We start from the raw sequence: 25,254 nt of genomic DNA, 5'->3' as shown, positions 1-25,254 counted from the left end.
ATCCCGAGTTGGAAGGGACAGATCAGATCGCCAGCTCCGGGCTCTGTGCAGGACCCCACAAGAATCACACCACGTGCGCTGTCCAAACGCTTCGTGAACTCCGGCAGGCTTGTGGCTGTGACCCCTAACCTGGGGAGCCTGTTCCAGTGCCCAACCACTCTCTTGAAGAAGAGCCTTTTCCTGAACCTCCAGAGTCCTGGACCCCAGTTCAACCTAAACCTCCCCTGACACAGGTTCAGACCATTTCCTCGGGTCCTGTCAGTGGTTTCCACAAAGAAGAGATCAGTGCCTAACCCTCCACGTCCCCTCAGGAGGAAGTTGTAGATGAGGGTTCCCCACGAAGGAAATCCCGGACAGGCTGGGGAAAGAGATGGAAGGAGACAACACAACTCTCCTTGGCTCTCACAGTTTTATTTGCAGACATCATTTTCACAGCCACCCGGAGCCCTGTGCCACCCTCGCAAAGCAAATTTCCACTCACACCTCACCCCACTCCCGATTAATTAATTAATTACACAATTTAATAACGGAGTGACCCCTCCCTGGCTGCCTTCCTGGGTCAGTCGTGCCATACCCAGCGCTGCTGGATGCAGGACACCGATCTCAAGGACCACGGCTGCCAGGTGAACCAGCACTGCCAGCTTGCCTGTTTTGGAGCAGTCTTTGAAAGTAAAAAGGCTCTGCTAGCCAGCAGAGACTTGAGCTTTGCTTCCACCTTCCAGGTGTAGCTGCTGGATGTGAATGAAAGCGTTGGCAGCCAGATATGTAGACACCCAGGAAAGTGTAGCACCATGCTGCACGCAGAGCTCCCAGGTTGCTTTCCACAACTGGGTCCATCCCCTTTTTTTTTTTCCCCATATGAGGGACTGAGGCACACAGAGGTTAATAAAAAATAAAACAACAATCTTGCTCCAAGCCACGTGGTGCACTGAGTCAGGGTTCGGGGGAGAGAGCAGCGCTCCCCAGCCCTGCTCCGCACACACTGGCACTGCTGTTTCCTGAGGGGAAGGGGGGACATGCACACCGAGACTGGGACTGTGCCTTGGCATAAAAAAGCAGCCTGAAGAGTTGAGGGGAAACCAGAGAGAGATAGGACAGAGGAATGGCTGTGGGAACAGAGCTAGAGCGAGCCCTGGGCTCCTCAAAACAGTGGCATCTCTTGGGATCCATGTTAGCCCCATGGACCAGAGCTGAGGGATGCTCTCAACACTCACAACCCTTCACAGTGGCTGCAGGTTTTGGTCACTGTTTTCTAGGCAGCAAAAAAGAGACACAACTGAATTCTTGTTCTGTGCCAGGACCATGGGACACACCATGGGCGTGAGCCAGGAAAGTTTCCCAATGGCTCTCCCCAAAAAACACATGCACAACACTTGCTAAGCCCAAAGCGCAGAAAGATTGTGGAGTGCAGGATGGAAACTGCTCAGCTGAGCACTCTGTCCACTGTCACACTCAACGAGGGACACAGGGACCAGAAATAAACCACTTGGAATAACTTGTCCAGGAGAGACAAGTGGGGCCCTACAACAACCTCTCTGGAGGGATGTGGGGAAAAACCTACTCCCCAGCACACCAGATTTCCCAAAGAGGCTTGGTTTGGACCAGGAGGCAATCCCCTCTTGGGGTTTTAAATCAGCAAACAGCCCTGTCTGCTCTAGCATCAGCAGCATGATCTGCTTCCAAGGCCACCAAGCCCTGGACTGGAATTAACTCTCTAATCCCCGGCATGCTCAGGAGAATGGCAGCCAAACAATCAGCTTGACGGCAGCTGAGGAAGGCTGACAAAGGCTAAAACAGTCAGTGAAAAGAAGCAAGAGCATCTCCAGCCCGTGGAAAACTCATCTTCATGAATCTGAAATCTTTGGTGTAGCAGCCAGTCTGCCGTGTCCGAGCAGCCAGCACTCCGTGGCATCTCTGCAGTGACAAGAATGTACTTGCAGCTCTTCTACTGCAAGTTTTGTTTAGTCTCTGGCGAGATAAGTGTGTGTCCTTTGATGACGCTACAGCTCTGCTGTTCCCTCTGCTCTCCCTGGTCTCCTGGGACCATGAGCCCACACACAACAGAGGGGTGACATGGAGGGGTGAGGAGAGGATGCCCAAGCCCCTTGTGAGTGCTCCAACCATGAACAGCGAGCATGGGAAGGCTCAGCTGCACTGGAGTGGCCAGTGAAAGAGGAACCAGTCCCAGAGATGGAAGCCAAGGGGCCTGGATGGCAGCTGTGGGGATGTCAGGAGTCAGTCCTACACTATCAGTGACCACAGGGACCTCTGCCAGCACAAATACAGTCAGGCAGAACGTTCCTGACCAGGTTATGAGGTTACAACAAGACCTATCTGAGCTCCAGCCTCAGGGTTTAGCAACGTGTGTTATCCAGATTAACATCACATTTAATGAAAATTTACTGGGTATCTGCTACCTCCACCCCCTTCCTCCTCCCTGTATCGATGCACCCCTCATTCCTCCAGAAGCATTATGGCCACCAGAGAGTTAGCTTTCAGCAAATAACCTATTTTTAAGGGTGTGACTGCCTAAGCCCATTTTATTTGTGGGCTGATGCATTCCTGTAGCTTCCAGCTTCCCCCACTGTTTGCTGCTGCCCCTTCCTTATCCTAGCACTGGTGTTATGCATCCAGGCAGTGAGGCAGGCCAGGGTGTGATACCAGCTACAAACCAGTCCCTGGTTGTGTCAGGTGAAACTGAGCAGGACCACAGAGCAGAGGAGATGAGAGGCTGAGGTAGCACAGCACAGCCAGCAGCTCAAGAGCAGGCCAGGCAATGAAAACCTAATATTAGAACAGTTTTAGTCTCCTTGGAATTGCATCCTATCACCTGAGCAGGCATTTTGCAGGGGTAAAATACAAAATTCCACTTGCCCTCAAGAGCCAGAGCAACTGAGCACTTGGGAAAAATGCCAAGAAATGAAATAATGAGAGAGGTGACACGACATTTTCCCTGGGATTCTGCAGGGCAGAGGAGAGGAAGAGCCTGGAGTTATGCTAACAGTCTGCAGTAAGGAACTCAAACAAGGGCAGTCATGGTGCATGAGTTAAAAATTAATGGGATTGCAGAAATCCCAGGCAAGCAGTCCTTGGCTCTATCCAGAGAGGAAAGAGACAAAAGGTTTCATAGCACCAAGTAATGCCACACAGTGGTTCAGGGCAGTAATGAATCCCAGCTCAAATGAAACTGCAGGAGGAACTGAGTTGGGATGTGGCCAGGCACCATGGTCACCATCCTCTACTTCTGCCCATAAAGAAAGAAACACCATGTCTCCCGACAGTGAGCAGTCAAGGGCATGTTTGGCATAGCTCACTTGTGGCATGAAGTCTAACAGAGAATGCCAAGGCCAACAGGGAGACAAGCACCAAACATGGGATCATGGATGTGATTGACTGCATCTGGTCCATAGCACCCAGCACATACACAGGCACCAGTGAGTTAAACCATCTCCCAAAAGAACTGGTGCCTTCTCAAGGCTTTCAAGTAGCTGTTCCCAGGCTGGAGCTCACACCAAGGCTACTCCTGCAGCTGGGACAGCTACTCCAGGTTCCCCTTTCCTGCTGGCCAGGCCCAGTATGGGTGAGTCCATGTTCTGTCACTGCATCCTCCTGCATCTTAACTGTTCACAGTCAACTGCCAGCATCCAGTAGCACATACTCAGGGAGAGATCAGGAGCCTTGGCTGCTACCACCCAGCCCACAGGGACCCTGACAGGATGAGAACAGAAGTGGAGAGTTTCTTGGTCATGGACACAGTTGTCCCTGCTACCACTGCCCCAAGCTAAGCCTGCTGTACAAGGCAGCCCAGAGTGCTCCCCACTGCACTTCACAGGGCTGAGGAGAACCAGGAAAATGGGATTGAGTGTAGGGCAAGAGAGGCCTCAGTACAGAGCAACTGACTGACTTTACAGAGGAGTAGCTGCCACCAAGGCTCCAGGAACCATCTGCATGGAACCATGCACAGTGTGATTCCTGCATGAAAACCAAGCACGTGAAAACAAGTGGTAGCCATGGGACATTCCCTCCCCTTCTAACCTCCTCTCCCCTGCTCAGCAGGTCCCATTCCATGAGTCACTGTCTTTGCACAGTCAAGGTGACACCCTGCTGGCCACTGAAGCCTACCAGCTGCACATTGCAACAGTTGTCAGGAAAGTAGCAGCAAGACCCCGCTGGTGTTTCACCAGAGCAGCACTTCAGCACTCTTGGGCTCCTGCAGCAGAGTCCACCTGCTGCCAGCAAAGGCCCAGTGAGAGCTCTGACCTCCTCCCCTGCTGAGAAACACCATCCCCGTGAGCAAGAACAGTTGGCTCCTGTCCTTTTGTTCAGCACAGAGCAGGGAGCCGGGGATAATCCCTGACTGCTGTGGCAGGCACTCGTTGCTGGCGGCTCATGTATCCCTCCCAACCCGAGGGAGGCAAGGAGACAGCCGCAACCTGGGCCGACGAGCAGGTCAGGCTCCCCACGTCTCCAAGGCTACCTGAGCCGAAGCTGGCTGAACCAGGTGCTGACAGCACAGTCCACACGCATCACCAGCGAGATCCCCAGCAAGAGGCAGATGCTGCTCACCATGAAGCCCAGCGACTCAAAGAGGAATCTGCAGGCACAACAGAGGCAGTTAAGGATACAACAGCCAGCATCACTACAAAGACAGGCTGCTACCCTCCAGCTGACTGATTTTCCTGACAATGAGAGGCTGGTACCATCTCACATCCTAAAACCTGAATTACATTCACTCCCCAGCAGTTGCTGCCTAAAACCTGTAAGCCAAGCACTCCTCTGGTTCAAAGGCTACTCAGGACCTGTTGATTCAGGTGGGATTTTGAATCCCTCAGAGGCTGAGGCCACCCCTCACACCAGCTGATTCAAAGGTTTGCTGGTTCAGCATTTCTGGGTTTATCACTCCTGGTCTGGTATCCTTACCTTTGGCTCTCTGACCTACAATATTCTCAGCTTCCAGTTGGGCTCTGTTTGTCCTTGGAAATTAAGATGAGGAGAAACTTCTAGGCTCTAGCTTAAGTCTAGCTTCTGAATTTCAAGCAGGAATTAGTTAGGGACATTCCTACAACCACTACTAGGTAATGAGTCAGAAGATCAATCACAGGGTCTCTTCCAACATTACTGTCTGTAAACTCTAGTCAAGATGTCAGGGATTTAAGTCCTAATCCAGCATCAGAGCAACTCCTGGGACTTACTTTGGGGCAAAGACCTTCCAGACCATGAGGTGTCTCCTGAGGATCATAGCTGCACAAACACAGGCCAGAAGCTGCAGGGAAGATCAGGAAAAACAAGTTACAGGTGACTCTGGAGAGACCTCCTGGGGACTAGGTTCACATCTGAAGGTGGTACTAAACTGCACATGCCTGAGAGGCTGGCATGGCACACACCAGGAATGAGCATTCTAAAGAGGACTCCATTCCATGATGTCCTCAAGTCAGGAAACACAAGCAGCTGGGGGTATGTGCAGGCCCTCCCGAGGCCAGGCTGGGGCAGCACAGAGGAGGGCTCACACTGTGGCTAACCTGACCTGCTATTTCACTGAGAGGGGCACTCCTGCTCTCCTGCTGCAGGGCTTGCCCCCTTCCCCTGCACTGTCTCTGGTCGGACCACATGGGAGAATGATTTGAAGGGATAAATCCCAGAAAGCTATTAACTTCTCTCACAGGATTAAAGTTGCTGGTGTTTAGCTCCCTATATCATCACAGCACATACGAAAACCAGAGCTGGTGTGAGACAGGAATGGTAAGGAAGACAGGGAGTAGGATCACAACCATGCAGCTCCTGAACAAGACATTACCACTCTGGGCATATGGGTGTGAAAAGTGTCCTAATCCGCACGGCAGCTTCCATGCTGGAGCCCTTCCCAAAGCACACAGCAAGTGGCATGGCTGAAAAGGGACCTGCTCTTCCACCTGCAACCAGACACATCACCCCCCCACCTGTCTGTGTCCTGGCTGACCCCTTTCTCTCATCAGAGTGCTCCACAGTTCTCACAGCACACCAATTTCCTCCTAGACAGCCTTTCCCACAGGCACCCTGCCTCTGCCCGTACCTGTGCCCCAAGAACAAAGAGGTACTTCAATCCCAGCCGTAACAGAGCCGTGGAGAACTTCTCTGGAGACTCCCGCAGCCTCATCTCCATCATGCGCTCCTCCACCTCCTGTAGCTCCTCCCGGGACTCCTTCTTGGGCTTCTTCCTCTGTGAGTTGGTCATCTCACACACAAAGGGCCACAGCAGGAGCAGCGGGCAGCCAACTACCTCAAGGACAAAGGCACATGAAGTTACTGGAGCCCAGGAGGTGAGGAGTCTAGGCTCTGCCATCTGGCCCTGGATGTGCAGGAAGCATACACCTCAGCTCCAGGGCAGGCTGCTGTGGTGCCACAAGGGGAACAGTGAGGATGCTGCTGCTCAGCTGGTGCTGGAGCCTTTAGCACCTCTTGCTCAGCTGCAGAGTCCCAGACAAGGCGCTGCAGTGAGCTGTGTCTGCTCAGGCTCCACAGCCCAGGAAGAAATTGATTTACCTGCAAAGAGGATATGGGAGGCGAAGGTGTTGGCGCCCACCAGGACAGCAGGCAGGAGGTTCGTGCTGTGGTCAAGGTGGAAGCCGACAAAGGCTGCATTCCAGTGGATGGCTGGAAAGATGGGCTGGTGGCCTGTGGAATAGAAGAACTGGGAAGCAGCAAGGAGCCAGGAGATGACTGCATACCAGGGCACTGAAAATGGCTCTGAGAGATAAAGACAAAAGCAGAGGCAGGGGGTGGGGATATCAGCATGAAGGAACAAGACAGATCCATGGTCCAAAAAAGCCTATTGACCTTTTTTTCCAGGTTTCCCTTCCATGTTGGCTCTTTTAAGATAGAGGAAACAGTCCAGCTCCCCCCACAGATACAGCAAGGAGCTGGCATCCCCTCTGCTGGTGCCAGTAGCCCCACCACTGGACTCTGTCAGCACCTGAGAGGTTTGGTGACTATTCATACCCTGGGCAGAAGAGGTAGGTGTAGAGCTCCTTTCCTTGACCCAAGACACTCCTCCTCCACCCACAACACATTCAAATCTAGAGCATTTAGGCAGCTCTAAAAAAGCTAAGAGTATCCTGAGGATCAGTGCATCGGTATTTCCCAAGACTAGAAACTGGACCCTGCTCCTCCCACTGGAATTACAGCAAGGTCACTGCAGGTGAGGCCCAGATCACACATCCAGTGGTTGCTCTATTGAGCCCGGACTCACCAGCATCTCCAGCAAGGCCTCTGGCACACGTGTGGATGTGCAGCAGCACGAAGGCCTCCACAAAGAGGAGCAGGAAGGCGAAGCTCAGCCGCTCACTGTGCAGAAGCATCAAGAGGAAGCCCAGGAGGGTGAGGGCTATGACCAGGGCTGCTGAGTACACGCTGCCCAGCCCATACGCTGCAACAGTGGCCCTGCAGCTACCCCGCTCCAGCCGGCTCCTCTGAGACTCCTGCATCCTCTTGTAGATCTGAGGGATGACATGGCGGAAGTCGACTTCGGAGCTGGGAACCCCCAGGTAGGGAGTGACGATGGATCCTGCCAACTCCCGTGTGTCCTTTGCAAACACTGTCATGGGATTGCACAGCAGGAGCAGCAGTCCCACAGATGCTAGTCCATAGACAGCCCGGGGAAAGACAACGACTGCCACCTGCACCAGCTCCTGCAGTTTGCCAAGAGAGTCATCAGCACTGGAGGCAACAGCCCAGTAGCAGGCAATGCAGAGGACCACCAGTGGGAAACCCCAGCGCACGAAGAGCACGAGGGGGTCCGAGCTGTTCAGGTTGCCGTAGTGCCTCAGCCAGCTCTGCACTGCGTACACTAGCCCAGCCAGCAAGGCCACGCAGAGGAGGTAGAAGAGGTTCTTGGCCCGTGTGTTTCTCAGGCTGGCAAGCGGGGAGAGGAAAACAGAGGGCCGGCACTGAGGAATTTCTTCGCGGCACTGGTGGAAGAAACTGGAGAGGCGCACACAGACCAGGAGCATGGCCACGAGGCACAGCAGGTACCAGATCTCTCTCCGGTAAGAAGAAAAGCCAAGGAGCTGCTGCTTTGGACTTTCTGGCACAGTCAGGCGACCATCCCAGTGGAGCTTCCCTACTAACAACATCACCAGCGAGGCCAGCAGGAACGGGGCCACCCGTGCCTCAGCCACAACAAAGCTGTCAGAAAACATAGCTCCGCAGCGGAAGAACAGAATGCCCATGGGGAAGGCCAGCCCCAGCCATGCTCGCAGCCTCTGCCTCAGGCCACTGCTGGCCAAGGGCGGCTGACTGCCTGCCAAACGGGCTCTCTTGGGATGCTGGCCCCACCAGTGCCAGAAAAAACCCAGCTGAGAAGCAGCGGCTGCCCATGACGACACCAGGAGCAGATCCAGCCCCTTCTGGGTGAAAACGTGGGCCAGCCCAAGCAGAGCCCCCACAAGGACCCAGGGCAGCGGGTACAGGAGGCAGCTGCGACAGAAAGAGTGCGAGGACGTGGCAAGCTCTGACAGCATGTAGCAGAGCAAGCAGGAGGAGGCAATAAGAATGCAGCCCCCCACCATACGCAGGGGGTGGAAGCGGGCCCAGGACTGGGTGCACACAGCCCGTGCCTCCCGTAAGTAGCGCTGGAAGCGACCGATGAGGCTTCCCAGCCTGGATTCCAGCTCTGCAGGCACCACTGTCGTCCCCTGCACCTGGGCCAGCAGCTGTGTGTGCTCCTCCACAGCACTGGAGAAGAGCTCCTGCAGGTGCTGGAGCTGCTCTGCTGGCAGGTCCTGAGCCACCAGCGAGTAGGACTGCAGGAAGCGATTCACCTGCAGGAGAGGGGACAAGGGATCAGACAGCAGCACAGGGAACACTGGGAATGGGATTCACTACTTTACACTGCCCTTTCAGAATGGAAACAACCCCAATCTACCAAGCCGTGCTAGGGCAGACCTGTCCCCAGCCACATCACCCAGGGCTGGTCACACAAATCCAGGATGTCCCCATCAGAAAATTCAATCCCTCTGGCCAAGTGACATCCCTCTCAAGTGATCCATCCATCCTGACAGTCACAGTGATTCCTGCAGCTACACCTCTGGTAATGCTGTGCATCAGTACGGACTTTTATAGAGTCTTTGGCAGCAATAAGGCAAATGTCCTCCAGAAGTCCAAGTCATTTCTATTAATGGCTTGTTAATCTGCACCCCATTTTGAGTTTATAGTTTTGTCTGAGGAAAAACATCAAATTAAAAAGCTCACAGTGGGGCAAACCAAGCTGCTTCCCTTTATTCAATACTAGCACATTAATAGACTGCACCATAGGTTAAGGAAAGGTCATTCTTTTTGCTTTCTGCTTCAAGAGGACATTAACAGAGGCAGCTACAATCCTAAAGTCATAAAAGAAGTCTTACAGGGGCATTAGCAGGGCAGAGCACCTGCACATACATCCATCTGCTTAGCAGGGTAGATCTGCTCCAGTCCTGAAATGCACCCGTAACCTCACACACCTTCCATTTGCCTCAGAGCACAGTCAGAATCAGTCTGGCTCTGCCCATGGATGGCAAACACATCCACTGGCTCTCTCATGGGCCCCTGTGGAATGCCACAGCTTCTTCAACACCACTGTTATCAAGCCAGAAACCTCCCCAAACAATGAATGCAAATATTTAAAGAGGTACGACTGGATAACACTAATTCCTAACAGATGATGATTGATATCCTCAGTGATTAATGCACACTAACATCACGTATGATCTTTAAATGTCACTGGACTCTGCTGCTCTGTGAATACAGAGCTGAATATTTCTGTCTTCCCATCAGCAGTGATTCTCTCCAGCTCCTCACTGGCTTGCACCAGTGCTGTCCAACTGGCACTCCAAGGAGCTGGTTGGACACTGGAGGAGTTATTCCTGTGCTGCCAGCAATGCAGAGTCCCTCAAAGGCAAACTGGCCCTTAGCTGAGATACATGCCTTGCAATGCTTGTGGCAAATCTGGTTCTGTAGCATGACCAGAGCCACAACAGATGGCCCTCACATCACTCATAGAGGCTCTCACTTAGCCTGCTACATTGCCTAGGCTTCTTTTATAGCTCGTGTAGAGACTCTCATTTAAATTTTGTCATTGTGCTGCTGGGCTCCTGTTGCACTTTGTTGCACTTTGTACAAATTGCTCTTTCAGTATCCTACTTTAGTATTACCTGTTACATAGTTATTTCTTTTATTTAGTCCTTCACTACTGTTTTCCTTCTTTCACTAATCTAGAGTAGCCTTTTGTTAACACTGTTTCTCCTTCAAAACTGAAGCAGGATCAAAACCTCCACTTTTACTCTCAAATCTCCAATCATGAGACTTGCCTCTGGTCATCTTCAGACTTGAGGAACCAGTGTCCCCTATTACCTAATCCACTTCTGACCATCTAGATCCAACCCTCCTCCACCTTCCCAGACAGTATTTTTCACACCACAGCACTAAACAGGTGGCTCTCATTTCTCTTTGGGGAAAATGAGGCTGTCTTTTACTGGAGCAAACACTGCAAGGATGTAATGCTTCAAAATAAGTTCCCCATGAAGATAACAGCATGTCATCACCCCACCTCCACCTAACAGAAGAGGATTGCAGTTAAAAACCCATTCCTTCTCCTCTCTAGTTCAATAGGAGGCCTACCACAGCCCATACCTGTTTGGCATTGATATGATAGACCGAGAGCTGCTGCAAGGCTGCAGACACAGTGTCACCATCCCCAGAGAACAGCTCGGCCATCACCTCCCCAATGTTACTGTAGGGGATGGGCACACCCAGCAGCAAGGCCATAGTGGGCACCAGGTTCACTTGGGGAATGGTCTCAGGCTCCTGCAGAGACAGGGGAGGAATCAGAAATTCAGAGAGAACACAGCAACGCAGCTTTTCACTCATGTGAAAGGACAGTGGGGAAGACATCCCCATCCAAAGGTGAATCCAGGCAGAAGCACAGCTCTGCTCCCCCCAAGGGTCCTGTGACAGGAAACATGCCTGCTGGGAACTGCAGGTTGATGGGAAAGGTGCTGTCTAACAGCACATCTGGCCCCACACAAGCACCCCTCACAGCCGTAGTGGCCTTGAACGTGAGTTCCAAACACTTCAGTCCTCCACATCCTGCGTCAGCCCTTCCACTGTTCTCTCAGAACATGGTGACAAACTCCCCATTCCTCTCACTCAAGGTGAAAAGGCTGGAAAGCAGTGCCACAGAAAGGGACCTGGAGGTCCTGGCTGATGGCAAGTGACTGTGAGTCAGCAATGCCCTGGCAGCCAGGAGGGCCAACCCTGTCCTGGGGGCATCAGGCGCAGCATTGCCAGCTGGGCAAGGGAGGGGATTGTCCCGCTCTGCTCTGTGCTGGGGCAGCCTCACCTCGAGTGCTGGGGGCAATTTTGGGTGCCACAATATAAGAAAGACATTAAGCTATTAGGGACCATCCAAATGACAGCCAGGAGGTTGATGAAGGGTCTGGAGGGGAAGCTGTGTGAGGAGTGCCTGAGGTCACTCAGTCTGTTCAGCCTGGAGGAGACTGAGGGCCTCAGTGTGGCCTTCAACATCCTAACAAGGGGAAGAAGAGGGTCAGGCACTGATCTCTTCTCTGTGGTGACCAGTGACAGGACCTGAAGGAATGGCTTGAAATTGTGTCAGGAGAGATTTAGGCTGGATAGTAGGAAAAGGTTCTTCACACAGAGGGTGGTTGGGCACTGAACAGGCTCCCCAGGGCAGTGGTCACTGCACCAGCCTGACAGAATTCAAGAAGTGTTTGGACAATGCTCTCAGGAATATAGCGTGACCCTTGGGGTGGCCTGTGCAGGGCCAGGAGTCGGACTTGATGATCCTAATGGATCCCTTCCAACTCAGCTCATTCTATGATTCTACAACAGACTGATCATCCCTCCCAGTCTAAACAATCCCTGTCACTCTCTGTAATCCCAGGATGTAGTTTTCAGCCTGGATACCACCTCAGGCAGTGATAGTTAAGAGTCAGCTTCTCACCTCTGGAGGGCCACTGCCAAACAGGGGTGTCCTGCTGTACACAAACAGTGCTGCATTGACTTCCTTCTCGCTGTCGCCACCATGGTCTCCAGTTTCTGTCATGCCATGGTCCCCAGCCACCAGAAGAAGAGTGTCATTCCCCACATGATCCACCAAGGACCTGTCATCGAGATAAGGAAGGTCAACTTCTCCCTGGACAAGGGCTCAACTAGCCTAGGTGGGAGGGGACATCTGCCTGCACCACAGAGGTGAAGCCCACAAAAAGGTGTGAGCAAAACTAAATGCTGATGCAGAACTGTAACAAGCTAGGGACCAGGGTGTTTTAAATTGGTGATTTAAAGCCAAACTGAAAATCCAGAGTCCTAAGACAGAGTGGACTGATCTTGCTTGGGTCCCCACTGAACAGTGCCTTCAGGGGTCTTGACAAAACACAATTCAGAAGAAATGCTCCTGACAATAACCAAATTTTAGGCTGCCTCTATTTGGGTCATGTATCATGTTGTGTGAGCCATCTCCCACTTCAAACGAAAAAAGGAGGGATTAGTCCCTGAAGGATGCTGTAAGTATGACACAATATAGACTGTGCTCTCAGATACAGCAGGGCAAGTTACCAACTCCTTCTAGCAGCAAAACTTAGAGCACTCCTAAGAATCAAAAGCTGCAGCATTTTGGGCTGATACAGATCTGCATGACTGAAATTTCTGGATCCCATCCTGCCCTCTGGCTCAAAGGTGCAACTCATGGGTCTGTGTGGTAAATGCAGTATTCATTCCCTAGCCAGGGTCCTCCATCTGCTTCTCAAACGTTAGCCAGACCTTAGTGGGACAATCTCCATGTTAAAGATGGAAAGAGTGAGGCTCAGTTGTATTCCAGCTGCACTATCGTCTCATGGCTTGGTAGAGAACCAAGGCTCTGAGACCTGAAGGCAGCCTTACCTCTGAAACCAAACCTCTCAACACGCATCTCTGCGAGCAACACTGCCTATAGCTGGGGTTCCAGCTGGCCAAAGCTGTTTTCCATGTTAACAGGCTCAGTAAAGCATCCCATGTTGCCCTCAGTGTCTCTAAGTTCCCCAGGAAGATCCCAGCAGTCTGGCTGAAGTAAGAGGCCAGCTAGCAACCCCACCCTAATCACCTGATCATCTCATTCATCTGGGTGAGCTTCTTTGCCATCTCGGGATGGTCAGGTCCATGTTTGTGCCCACAGTGGTCGACGCCAAGGAAGTGAGCAATCAGCACATCCCATTCACCACTGTCCACTGTGGAACAAAAGCAAACTTATCACACACCAGGCTGGAATTCTAAGCCTGGATCTTCCTTCCAGAACTTCCTGGTTGCCCCTGGACACTACTGTTTCTTCCCTTCCTGCCACTGTCACTGCCAGCTCCCAAGGAAATCAATGCAGGTTTTAAGTGAGGCGCACTCTTGGCTACAGGTTCCTGGGTGTAATGGCACAGGGATCTCAAAGCCTAGCAAGCATCCCTAGTTTTTTCTCACCACTCCTCAGGAAGGGAACAGTACATACAATGTCACCCAAGTCATCCTGAACTTACCTCAAAACTGCCACAAACCGAGCTAAAACAAAGGTATGCTCAGAAAAAGGAGAACCCAGAACTCCCATCTTTCCCTGAAGATATTTTAGGTTGGACCCATCAATGTGCCCCTGTGCATCCCATCCAGGACAAGGGCATGACACACCAACACAGTCCCTAGTTAGGAAGTTACTCTGGCCTCTCCCCACTGCTTCAGGGCTTTGACACATGAAAACCAACATATTTGAAGTTAAATTATGAACTGCAGCTCTCACACAAGGCACGCTTAGATTCACATACAGAAAAATGAAAGAACATTTCCCTTAGTCCCAGTACCTCAGGGAGGTGAAAATCACCTAAAATTCTCAAACAATCTCATGCTTCATCTTCTTCCCATGACTAGGAAGCACCAATGCTTTGCTCAGAGCAGTGCTGTGTCTCAGCCTCCTAACTTGTGTTTTTCCCAGAGCACTGTGTGCCTGCCTGGGCAGCCACATGTCAAAGTTAAGCTGCTCCTCTGTCTCCAGCCTGCCAGGGTATTTTGTAAGACAGAGGTAGAAGGCTAACCTGATCCCAACAACCTAAACTCTGTCCCAGACAGAGGAAAGGTATCTACAGAAATGGTCCGTGGACTCCAAGAAGTGGCTTATCCGTGGAAATCCAGCTAGAGCACTGTAATCCTTGGGCAGCAGCATGTAACTGGCCAGTGCTGCTCTGCAACAGAAAAAAAGCCTTCAGCCCTACCTCAAATTTGCAGTTGAACTCCCACATTAGGCCAATGTTTATCCATGCCCTGGTGAAAGAGCTGCTTACCAGTTGGATAGAGATGCTGCAGGATCCCATCATCCACAGTGTGAAGATCCTTTACGTTAAAAGAAGGGAAGAAATACGAGCGGAAAAACTTCTTTGGGAAGAGTCCTTCCCATGTGTCATCACCCATGAAGACCACTCGCCTTCCTGAGCCAGACAGAAAGGAACCAATGAGAGATGGAGACCTTCTGAGTCGTGCTGTTACCACAACAATCCCAAGAGCCTGGGCAGACCCAGGTCAGGGTCTGGAGCAATGGCTCCTCTCCAACCCACACTCAAAACTGACCTAAAATTAAAACGACCATCTGACTGCAAATGACTTTGAATACAGGGAGGGACCAGCCCTGTCTTTAAGCCCTTGAGTGCTCCCCCTGCCCAAATCCACCTGCACAACCTCACAACTTATCACTCACCTGTCATGTCACCCTGCAGACTCTTGGGCCACCACAACACAGGTGGCTGCAGGGGGTGCAGCACAAACCAGACAAACCCTCACCAGAGGCCTGTGACCCCACTGCAAAATGCAAGGCAGCAGGTGATAGAGTAGAAGACACGAGTCCTGAGCTCTGGCTTTTAAACACAATTGTGATGGTGTTTCAGATGCGGAAAAGAGAAGGCAAAAAAGCACTGATGCTTCCCTCCGCCCTTGCTCTGCTTGTTCTGCCTGCCATCAGCCAGCTGTGTTTCCACAGGGCCTCTTCAGCTTGGGAGCAGGAACCCTTTCCTCTAAGGCTGCTGCTCTGGCACTGGATCTACTGCTGCATTTTGCCTCAGATGATCTACTGCATTTGCCCACCTTGCTCACACAAAGTCATGTTGCCTTAGTCCAGTCTGAGCCTTGGGAGGAAGTCTCTCTGGGTAACAACCCACTGTGGCCTGTCCTGTTCCCTCTACTCCATTATCCCACCATAACAAGACCTTTACAGCTGCACTAAGCACCCCCCAGCAGCACCAAACTACAATGAAAATGGGATGAGGTCACTGCCTCACAGGTGCAGGTAGCTGTCCAGGCAGGCTGGCTGCCTGAGGGACACCCCCATGGCACACCTGCCACCACCTGGCACACCTGGCTCCTCCCCCATCATGCGCCTCACACGGCATGACCGAATGCCCTTGGCTTCCTGCAGGCATTCCTGGGGGTGACCTTGGGACAAGCACCACCAGTGCAGCCACTTTCACCTGCTTTCTCGTCATCTTTGAAGATGATGATGATGAAGCCATAGTCACAGCTACTTCTCACTCGAAGCACAAGCTGGAGACACCCTGCCTGCATGACAACTCTGCCTTAGGTAACTGTCACTAAGCAGGGCAAAACAATTAGCTCACAGGGCGGAGCTGTTGTAAGCAGTGCCCTTCCCAGGGAGAAAGGAATCAAGGTTTTGAACACAGGTTAATCTGAGCAGAGGTTTGCATGCTGCCCTGCCCACACAGAGTCACAGAATCATAGAACGTTAAGAGGTTAGAAGGGATCCCGCACTGGACCAGGTTTCTCAGAGCCCCGTTCAACCTGGCCTTAAACACTGCCAGGGATGGCATCCACAACCTCCCTGGGGATGCTGTTTCAGTGTCTCACCACCCTCATAGTAAAGAATTTCTTCTTAATATCTAATCTAAATCTCTCCTCTGACAATTAGTACCCATTACTCCTCATTCTATCACTACAGTTCCTGATAAAGAATCCCTTTCCGGCTTCTCTGTAGGCCCCCGTTCAGGTACTGGAAGGCTGCTACGAGGTCTCCACACAACCTTCTATTCTCCAGGCTGAATAGCCCCTGTCACAGAATCACCAAGGTTGAAAGAGACCTTCAAAATTATCCAATCCAATCATCCACTTACCACTATAAACCCTAAACCACTAAACCACATCACCCAGCATGAAATCTGGAAGCCTCTTAAGCACCTCCAGGGATGGTGACTCCACCATCTCCCTGGGCAACCTACTCCTATGCCTGTGAAAATTTTTTTTTTCGTATCTAGCCTGAAACTCCCCTGCCTGAGGTTAAAGCCAGGAACCCACCGTTCTGCACCAGCTGTGCCAGCAGGTTGTCCTCCTGGATGGCATAGGAGGCAAAGTTGCTGCCCACATCGATGAAGGTGGGCAGCGAGCCAGTGGTGAGGCCCTTGATGCGCTGCATGGTGGCCGTGGGGGGGTCAGCTCGGAAGCGGTAGAGCCGGGCATGGCGGGGCTGGGAGGTGGCCAGCTGGTGCAGGACACTCAGCTTGTTCTCGTAGGGCAGTGGGCTGGTCTTGGCCGGGTCAAAGCGGGCGAACTCAAAATGGAGGGCATCGATGATGATGAGCACGGCCTTGGAAAAGCGTTGCGGTGCCCAGCAGGAGCCCGGCGGGAGGCTCTGCCTCTCCCAAGGTGGAGGCACGAGTGGGTCTGCGCAGGAACTGCTGCTGGCAAGCTCGATCCGGCTGAGCAGGAAGCCGCTCATGAAGAGCCCGATACCAGCAAAAAAGAGAAAGCAAACCCAGGCCAAGAAGAGCACCACTGGCCACCGCTGCATCCTGGAGGGAAGGACAGGCAGGCTCAACCCCCCGCGGCTCTACCTGGGCCGGTACCACTCCCTCCCTACCAGCACCCACCCCCGGCCCAACACCTCGCACACGCACCTGTCCCGCAGCAGCCCCCACCAGCCTGATCTGCCTTGGTCCCACTCCGCGTCCTCGCAACTGCCCCACGCACCTCCTTGCATCCCCTCCTGAGCGGAAGCCGAGCCCTGCTCCCTCCCGACTGCCCAGCGCTGCCCAGAGCCTTTTCGGCACCGACAGCCCTTCTCCCGCACCCCCATCCCCTTCCCGACACCCCCATCCCCCTTCACGCACCCCCAGCCCCGCCCCTGCACCCCCGACTCCCGGTCCGCCACCACCTCACGCCCGCGCCACCCTTGTGTCCCCCGAGCCCCAGACTCCCCTCCGGCCCTCACAGACCCTTTTTTCTCCCCGGGGCTCCGCTCCCGTTCTGTCCCACCTGCGGCTCCGGGCGCCCCTCGCCCCCGGAAGCGCCGCGCGTGGCGCCGACCACGCTAGAGCGGCACCGCGGGGAGCAGCGCGGGGCGGCGGCGCCCTCTGGCGGCCGGGAGGTCCCCGCGCACCTCCCTTCACCGAGGCACACTCTTAACGGCGAGGGTGTTGTTTTAATTAATCTATTAATTAATTAATCGACAGACGCGCTCCTCGCCCTGTGGTGCGCACTGTGAGGAGCCTGCTGTAGAGAACGCACAGTCATGCACTGTAGGGACAACTTCTGGGAGATAACAGAGAAGGGGATGATGACAGGAGCTCACATTCCTAGAGACGTGATGTGCTGGGCAAGGCATCCTTCCTAGGAGTGGGGTCCCCAAATTCAAAGAATCATAGAATGGTTCGGGTTGGAAAGGCACCTTGAAGATCATCTAGTTCCATACACCCTGCTGTGGGCAGGGACACTTTCCACTCGACCAGGTTGCTCAGAGCCCCACAACTTCCCAGGGCAACCTGTGCCAGTGGCTCACCAGCCTGACAGGAAGAATTTTTTCAGAGTATCTAATTTGCCACTCGTGCATGTGACTGCATGTCGATGGGAGATCCCAGCAGGAGCCTGCTGAGGAGGGATGGTCCCCCTTCAGCATGGAACGCTGGGGTCAGGCACCCAAGCACGAGGGAACATGCTGCAGCAGCACTGTTACCATTTATTACATGATTTAAATCCAATATAAAATAGGGACTAAGGGAAGAAGAGCGACTGCCCACAGCAGAACAGGACTGCCGGCAGGCCTCAGGAGAGGGTGTGGGATCCTTCCAGCCCTGTTAGCTGGAGCTGCCCTGTTCTGCCTTCAGCACCTCCACGGCAGGAGATTGGGAGTCCTCATGGGTTTGGGGCATCCCATCTTGGGTCTTCACAGCTTGTGGCTTGGTCAGTGTGGTGTAGATCCCCAGGGCCTGGAAGGAAAGAGACAGTCACAGGGAGGGGAGGAGAGGAGAGGGCCAGGCCCCAGTATGGGGCCCTCTTCACCTCCCCAGAGCAAGACTCACTTGGGTGAGAGCAAGAATGGCTTGGGTTAGAAGGGACCTTAAAGATCCTCTTTTTCTAACCCCCGTGCCATGGGCAGGGACATCCCGCACCGGACCAGGCTGCTCACAGCCCCATTCAACCTGGCCTTGAACACTTTCAGGGATGGGGCATCCACAGCTTCTCTGGGCAACCTGTTCCAGTGCCTCGCCACCCTCACAGGAAAGGATTTCTTTCTGATGCCTAATCTTAACCTACTCTTCAGTTTAAAGCCATTCCTTCTCATCCTATCATTACACGCCCTTGTAAAGTCTCTCCATCTTCCTTGTAAGCCCCTTTTAGGTACTGGAAGGCGCTACAATGTCTCTCTAGAGCCTTCTGTTCTGCAGGCTGAAGAACCCCAATTCTCTCAGCCTTTTCCTGTAGGAGAGGCGTTCTATCCCTCCAATCATCTTGGCGTCCTCCTCTGGGCTTGCTCCAGCAGGTCCCTGTCCCTCCTGTGCTGGGACCCCAGAGCTGGATGCAGTGCTCCAGGTGGGTCTCAGCAGAGCGGAGCAGAGGGGCACAATCCCCTCCCTCCCCTGCTGCCCACGGGGCTCTGGATGCAGCCCAGGACACAGGGGACTACACTGACCTGTGCGACCATGTTGGTGACATCGCCGGTGTTGGCGGGCAGCAGGACAGTGTTGGAGTCTTTGGCAATCTTGGAGAAAGCGTTCACGTACTGCTCTGCCACCGACAGGGAGGCAGCAGCATTGCCGTGCTGGGAACAGAGAGACAGGTCACATGCCACCAACAGCTCATCCCTGCCTGTATCCCCAGCCCACCAAAGATCTTCACTCCCTGCTGCTGCTGAAGGTGCCAGGGAGTGTCCAGGAGAAAGCCAGGTGCCACCTCGCCCATGGTTTCACCTCCCCCAGTGCCAGCACCAAAGCAGTGGCTGGTCCAAGCAGCCATCACTCACCTGCTGTGCCAGAGCAGCTGCCAGGAGCTGAATTGCCTCTGCCTTGGCCCTAGCCTTGACCAGCATGGCATTGGCTTCTCCTACAACAAACCACAGCAGGGAGCACATCAGAATCACGACAAAGCACTTACAAGGACTGAATCCCGACCACTTCAGGGAGCGAATCAGGACAATTTCATGCATGCATGGCTGTCTCTTCCCCAACAGCAACACTGGCACATGCCTCCTGCTGCTGCTGGCGGCTGGGGCGGGGCAGCAACATGAGCTGGTGCTCAGCCTGAGGCCCCAGCAGGGAAGGATCAGAAGTGGCTGAGGAAGCCTGGCCCACAGGGATGCAGTCTCTCCCCAGCAGCACCACCTCTCAGTCCAAAGGGCTACAGATGCCCACATGTTCTAGCCCAAGGCATTACCAGCAGCTTTGTTGATTTGTTCAGCCTTCTCAGCTTCTGATGCCAAGATCTGGGCCTGCTTCTGGCCTTCAGCCACGTTGATAGCTGACTCCCTCGTCCCCTCTGACTCCAGCACTGTTGCCCGCTTCCGTCGCTCTGCCTCCACCTGCAAGCACAGCTCAGACACCAGCCTGCCATGGCTGTGCTGGGGAAATCCCATTTGTGGGGCAAGGACATGCTCCTCTGTCCTGCTGGGGGAAGCATGGCTTACAAAGCATGAGAATGCAGCTACAGAACACTGTGTGGTCCTGGCAAGGGCTGGTTCTGCTCCTCACGTCACGCAGCCCTTCCCAGCCCTGTCCACACCTACATGGACAGCTGCTTTCCCCTCCTCCCCTTCCAGCCCAGAGATCTGGTGTCCAGCTTTCCTCAAGGGGAGACCTTCAGCTCTGGGATTTGCTTCCCCACAGAGCCCAGTAGGGATTTTAAAGGGAGCTGGCATGGTGTGTATGTAGCAGGCAGCGGTCATCACCACAAAAATTATGACAGGATATATTTATTCAGTAGCTTTATGTCTCCAGCCAAAGTGCCCTCCTGAGGTAAGGGGTGGGTGCTGCCCACTCTGCACAGGTAACAATAATAAACCATAGCCTGTATCAACAATAGTGTGGCCAGCAGGATGAGGGAAGTGATCCTCCCCTTGTACTCAGCACTGGTGAGGTCATGCCTCAAGTTCTGTGTCAAGTTCTGGGCACCTCAATTCAAGAGGGATATTTGAGGTGCTGGAGCATCCAGAGAAGGGCAATGGAGCTGGGGAAGGATCTGGAGCGCAAGACTGATGAGGAGCCCTTGAGAGAGCTGGGTTGTTTACAAGAGGAGACTCGGGTGACCTTATCACTCTCTACAATTACCTGAAAGGAGGTTGTAGTCACATGGGGGCTGCTCCCAGGCAATCAGCAACAGGATGACAGGACATAGTCTTAAGTAACACCACAGGAGGTTTAGGTTGGATATTAGGAAGAATTTATTCTCAGAAAGGGTGATTAGACATTGGAACGGGCTACCAGAGAGGTGCTAGAGACGCTGTTCATGGAGGTTTTTAAGCAAAGACTGGAGATGGCACTTTGGTGCTATGGTCTGGTTGACAAGGTACTGTTTGGTCACAGGTTGGACTTGATCTGAAGTCTTTTCCAACCTCACTGATTCTGTGACTCTGTGATGCAGTGAGGAAGAGGAGGCTTCCCTCTTGTTCCAGACCTCCCTCCCAGAGAGCCTCACCTGCATCTGCATGGATTCCTTCACGCGTGGGGGCACGTGGATGTCCTTTATCTCATAGCGCAGACACCGGATGCCCCAGCAGTCTGAAGCCTGGTTGATGGCATCCACAATGCTGGCGTTGAGGGACTCCCGCTCCTGGGAGGTACAAAAGAAACAGCAGAGAGCAGAGAAGAGGTGCTGAGCACAAGAGAGGTGTCAGGAGGAAAACAGACACCTCCCTCACAGGCCAAGGTCTGCCAGAAAAACCCATCTCCACAGGTTTCAGGCAGGGCCAGGTGCTTCCTGCAGCTCTTGAAGGGGTCACCACCTCCTAGGGAGGGCAGTGCCCCACACTGAAGCTGCTGGGATACAACATCTGGCATACATCTGGATACAACAGAATGTCAACAATTCCAGTTTCTTCCCAGCAAATGCAGTTACAAGGATTACAGCACCCCATCACCCAGGTCAGGGATATTCATCACTGGGGCTGAGCAAAGAGTCAGTGACTTAAGAGAAACATGGCTGCACCAGCTGGGTCTGGGCACATGCCACCCATCACCCCTTCCAAATAACCCAGGGCAGGGCAAAAAATAGCTCCTGTTACAAAAACAACCGAAACAAGACCCATCTCCAAGGATTCACCAATAGGTCAACTGAAACAGAAGCCATAAGTCCTCTAAGCAAAGGGCATTTTGTTGTTAAGCACATCAGCCTGGGCATGCAGGCTGTCCTGGGGTTTTGAGAGACACTGGCAGCTCCATGATTCACCTCTCCAGCTCACCCGAAAGACTCTGTCAAGGGAGAGTTTGCCAAGTTCAGATCTCATGGTGGTCTGGGCCAGCTGGGTCACTGCATACTCAGGATCTTCCACCCCATAGCTGGCCTGAAGAGCAGAAGCACAAAACAGAGTGGATAGGGGTGCCAAGAGGGACCCTGAACAAGGCAGAAGAGACAAACACAGCACTAAAGCAAGAAACCTGCCAGACACTCCTGCTGAAAACGTGGAGTCTGGAGCCTTGGGAGGAGTCAGAGTATCCAGCCCACCTGCTGGGCACAGCACAGAGGCTGGAGCACACATTTTGGGGAGCAGGGAGTGGGCAGAGCCAGGAAAAGCTGCCCAAGGGGCAGGGATTGTACCTTGTAGGGGTCCATAACCCGCAAGTAGAGCACACCATCGATCTGCAAGGTGACATTATCTGTTGGGAAAGAACAACAGCCCCGTTTACTGAAGCAATAAAAACAAAACATGGAAACCCCCTCTTCCAGAGCACAGCTGGGCAGGTCATCCCTTTCCGTGCTGGCATAGCAGCATGGCACAGAGAAGGATTGGCTGAAATAGATCTTCTTATCTAAAGGCTTCATAAAAAGGATCTTACATTCCCTAGAAAACACTGTGATGTTTCAGTACACAACAGGTCCCAATTTTCCAGATAGAAAATCAAGCATTTCACACTGTGGCTCTCATAAATAGAGACTTAAGGAGGAAAAAACTAAAACAAACCACTTATAACTAAAACTGTAACAGAGCTGTCAATTAACATTACATCCATTAACCTGTTCTAAAATGTTTTTTTACAGAAACAGAGATTTCTTTTGTGGTTCAATAAAGGAAAGCACCTCAAAAATGTATTTCTGGCCAGGTGCATTCAACTCAGCAAGAAGGGGGAGCTGCAGCCCAGAGAGACCACATGGGACTTCACTTCCTGAGGTGCCCCCACTCACAGCACCAGCCTTCCAGTACCTAAAGAGAGCTAAGAGGGACTTTTCAAACGGGCATGGAGGGACAGGACAAGGAGGAATGGCCTTAAGCTGATGGAGGGCAGGCTTAGAGTAGATGTTAGGAAGAAATTCTTTCCTGTGAGGGTGGTGATGCACTGGAACAGGTTGCCCAGAGAAGCTGTGGCTGCCCCATCCCTGGAAGTGTTCAAGGTCACGCTGGATGGGGCTGTGAGCAACCCAGCCTAGTGGAAGGTGTCCCTACCCATGGTAAGGGGTTGGAACAAGATGAACTTTAAGGTCCTTTCTAACCCAAACCATTCAGTGATCCTGTGATTTTATGGCCAAGCCTGGGTACCAAGGGACAGAGCTGAGTGCAGGAGCTTGGGACAATTCCACTCATCCCCACATTGTCCCTTGCTCACCCCAGATGCAGAGGAAGGAAGGGGGCAGGACACAGAAGCTGTTCCTCACCCAGTGTGACAGCTGACTGCTCTGGGACATTAATGACGATTTCTTTGAGACTTTGGACGTAACGAATCCGATCCAGGAGAGGGATGAGAAAGTTCAAACCCTGGGAAAAGTGTAGGATTAGATGGCTGATAGCCAGACTAGACAGAGTTGTGCAACAAAAGCACATGCCACACACTGCAAACACATTTTACACACAGGGCATTTTGGTTACTCAGTGCTTTAAACACCTCACCAAGAAAAATTAATCCACAGGCAGCCAAAAGGATTTCAGCCTGGGAAACTAAGCCCACCACCTCGGATCCTCGTGCAAAGGACGCGCCTCGCTACAGCTTTAGGAACCTGCTGAATCCAGAAGGGGAGAAAAGCTGCTCCTTACAGGCTCGAGGATTCGGTGGAACTTGCCCATCCTCTCCACCACCCAGGCCTCCTGCTGCGGCACAAAGAGCACTCCGATGTTCACGGGCAGCCCGGAGTTCCAGCGGCACGGAGCTGGGGCCAGCCGTGACGCACGCTTCAGCTGCTGGGAGTGCTGGGAGAGGAGATGGAACAGGTTTGAGGCCAGCTGCTGGCACCTCAGAGCCCAGCTCCACACCTGTTACCCCATCTGGGCTCACAACCCAGAGACCAGGGCAGGAAACAGTGCCCCAAACAAGCCCATGCTGTAAGGGTGTTCCCACAGGGATGAGGCCTGGGCCCCAGGGACAGTCTTCTCCACTGGTGTAGGGGGGCTCACTCCCATGTGAGAGCTTTCTGCACATCTCTGCTCCTCTTACATCCACCCTGGAGGGGGAACAAAGCCTCCCTGCCACTGTTAAGGGCAATGAGGCATGTGCATGTGGGTCTTTTCTGCCCCGCTCAGTCCCTATAACCTGCTCAGGCCCACTCCCCCCAGCTCTCTCACTCACCTCAGTCCCAGGCCACCCCTTTTTAACAACCTGTCCCTCCGCAGCTCTGGCTGCCTCCTGGGCTCCCCACAAAGACCTGTTTTGTCCAGGCATTCCCTCACCCTTCTCCCCACAGACTGTCACTCACACAGCTTCCCTCGACCTTCCCACATCCCAACCCAGCTCACACCTCTACAGCTCCACGCATCCAATTCTCCTACAACAATCCACCTCACCACCCCATGCTCAGTCACTCCCCACTGGCCCTCCCCATACCCATTCATCCACAGCCTCCTCTGCAACCCCGCTGTACCCCAATCCCTGCCCAGGTCACCACCACCACCCCAGCACTTCCCCAGACCCCCAACACCCCCCCACTGGCCCCTCCCTCTCAGTCCCCCTCATACTCCCACTTGTTCTCTGCACCTCTCCTCTTCACACTTCGGTCTCTGTCCAGCTCCTCTGCATACACAGTGTTCCCCAAACCCTCAACACCACCATCCCACTGAACCCCCACCTCCTCAGTTGCCCCCATGCCCACTTGTCCGCTGTACCAACCCCCTCACCTCCTTTCTCTCTCTCCTTGTCCATCCCCCTGCTCCACCCCAGCCCTTCCCCAGCCCCGAACACTCCCCACTGACCGCCCTTTTCAGTCTCCCTATACCTGTCTTGTCCTCTACACCACTGCCCTGCCCTTCACCTCTATCCCTGTCCGGGTCTCCCCAGACCCCCAACACTATCCCACTGCCCCCCACTGCCCCTGCTCAATCCCCCATACCCGTCTGTCCACTGCACACTCCGCCGCACCCCTTCCCCCATCCCTGCCCAGCTCTCCCCCACCGAGCCCCCACACCGCCAGCCCTTCACCGGACCTCAAACACCACCACACCGACTCCCCCTCAGTCCCCCCATACCCATTTATCCTTTTCACCCGCCGTGTCCCCATAGCCCTATTCCTGCTCAGCTCCTCACCACCACCCCAGCACCTTCCCGGAGCCCCAACACCACAAATACCCCCAATCTCCTCAATTCCCCGACACCCATTTGTCCACAGCCCCCTCTAATCCCCGTCCCGTACCCCCATCCCTGCCCAAGTCCCCCTCACCTCTTCCTCGGACCCGCGAAACCCCCACCCCACTGAACCCCCACCTCCGACCCCCCCCGCCTGTCCACCCTCTGCCTCCCCCCCACACCCCTTGACCCCATCCCTGCCCAGTCCCCCCCCCAGCACCTCCCAGGCCCCCAACACCATCCCCCT

General features: G+C 53.6%; 2 protein-coding genes across 6 annotated transcripts in view; both read right to left on the bottom strand.

Moving 5' to 3' along the window:
• Positions 1 to 392: 392 nt before the first annotated feature.
• On the bottom strand, positions 393 to 17,372 carry PIGO (phosphatidylinositol glycan anchor biosynthesis class O). 5 transcript variants are annotated; one of them, XM_042028653.1, is made up of 12 exons: positions 17,250 to 17,355; positions 16,333 to 16,826; positions 14,319 to 14,462; positions 13,109 to 13,232; positions 11,975 to 12,134; positions 10,642 to 10,815; positions 7,226 to 8,795; positions 6,520 to 6,723; positions 6,050 to 6,252; positions 5,193 to 5,263; positions 4,478 to 4,594; positions 393 to 4,271 (listed from the first exon to the last, which is right to left on the bottom strand). In XM_042028653.1, the coding sequence occupies exons 2-12, from the start codon at positions 16,823 to 16,825 to the stop codon at positions 4,178 to 4,180; spliced, it is 3,354 nt and encodes a 1,117-aa protein (XP_041884587.1). In that variant the 5' UTR covers position 16,826; positions 17,250 to 17,355; the 3' UTR covers positions 393 to 4,177. The 5 variants fall into 5 exon arrangements, with proteins under 5 accessions (XP_041884587.1, XP_041884583.1, XP_041884582.1 ...); XM_042028649.1 differs by having other exon boundaries at positions 393 to 4,594; positions 17,290 to 17,372; XM_042028648.1 differs by having other exon boundaries at positions 393 to 4,594.
• A 597-nt stretch (positions 17,373 to 17,969) lies between these two features.
• The window catches only part of STOML2 (stomatin like 2), a 7,663-nt gene continuing 378 nt past the window's right edge, over positions 17,970 to 25,254 (bottom strand). Inside the window, exons 2-10 of the mRNA XM_042028670.1 lie at positions 23,489 to 23,641; positions 23,113 to 23,212; positions 22,060 to 22,118; positions 21,704 to 21,805; positions 20,941 to 21,075; positions 19,684 to 19,828; positions 19,274 to 19,353; positions 18,944 to 19,072; positions 17,970 to 18,239 (exon numbers count right to left, since the gene is read on the bottom strand). Coding sequence (XP_041884604.1) covers positions 18,108 to 18,239; positions 18,944 to 19,072; positions 19,274 to 19,353; positions 19,684 to 19,828; positions 20,941 to 21,075; positions 21,704 to 21,805; positions 22,060 to 22,118; positions 23,113 to 23,212; positions 23,489 to 23,641 — 1,035 coding nt within the window. The 3' untranslated portion in view covers positions 17,970 to 18,107. The remainder of the gene's footprint in view (positions 18,240 to 18,943; positions 19,073 to 19,273; positions 19,354 to 19,683; positions 19,829 to 20,940; positions 21,076 to 21,703; positions 21,806 to 22,059; positions 22,119 to 23,112; positions 23,213 to 23,488; positions 23,642 to 25,254) is intronic.

Source organism: Corvus kubaryi, unplaced genomic scaffold (assembly GCF_017639235.1).
Source record: "Corvus kubaryi isolate FWS band 111438036 unplaced genomic scaffold, C.kubaryi_AGA036_p1.0 37308, whole genome shotgun sequence".
NCBI lineage: Eukaryota > Metazoa > Chordata > Aves > Passeriformes > Corvidae > Corvus > Corvus kubaryi.
This window is presented reverse-complemented; position numbering and strand designations above follow the sequence as displayed.

What these genes read in the sequence shown, in the direction of transcription:
- PIGO (XM_042028653.1), bottom strand. Translation starts at nt 16,825, where the DNA reads ATGCAGCGGTGGCCAGTGGTGCTCTTCTTGGCCTGGGTTTGCTTTCTC. An exon ending in GCAGCATCTCTATCCAACTG is followed by an intron (nt 13,233 to 14,318) that starts GTAAGCAGCTCT and finishes TTTGTTCCACAG; the next exon opens with TGGACAGTGGTGAATGGGAT. An exon ending in TTCAGCCAGCTTCGGCTCAG is followed by an intron (nt 4,272 to 4,477) that starts GTAGCCTTGGAG and finishes GGTGTTTCTCAG; the next exon opens with CAGGGGAGGAGGTCAGAGCT.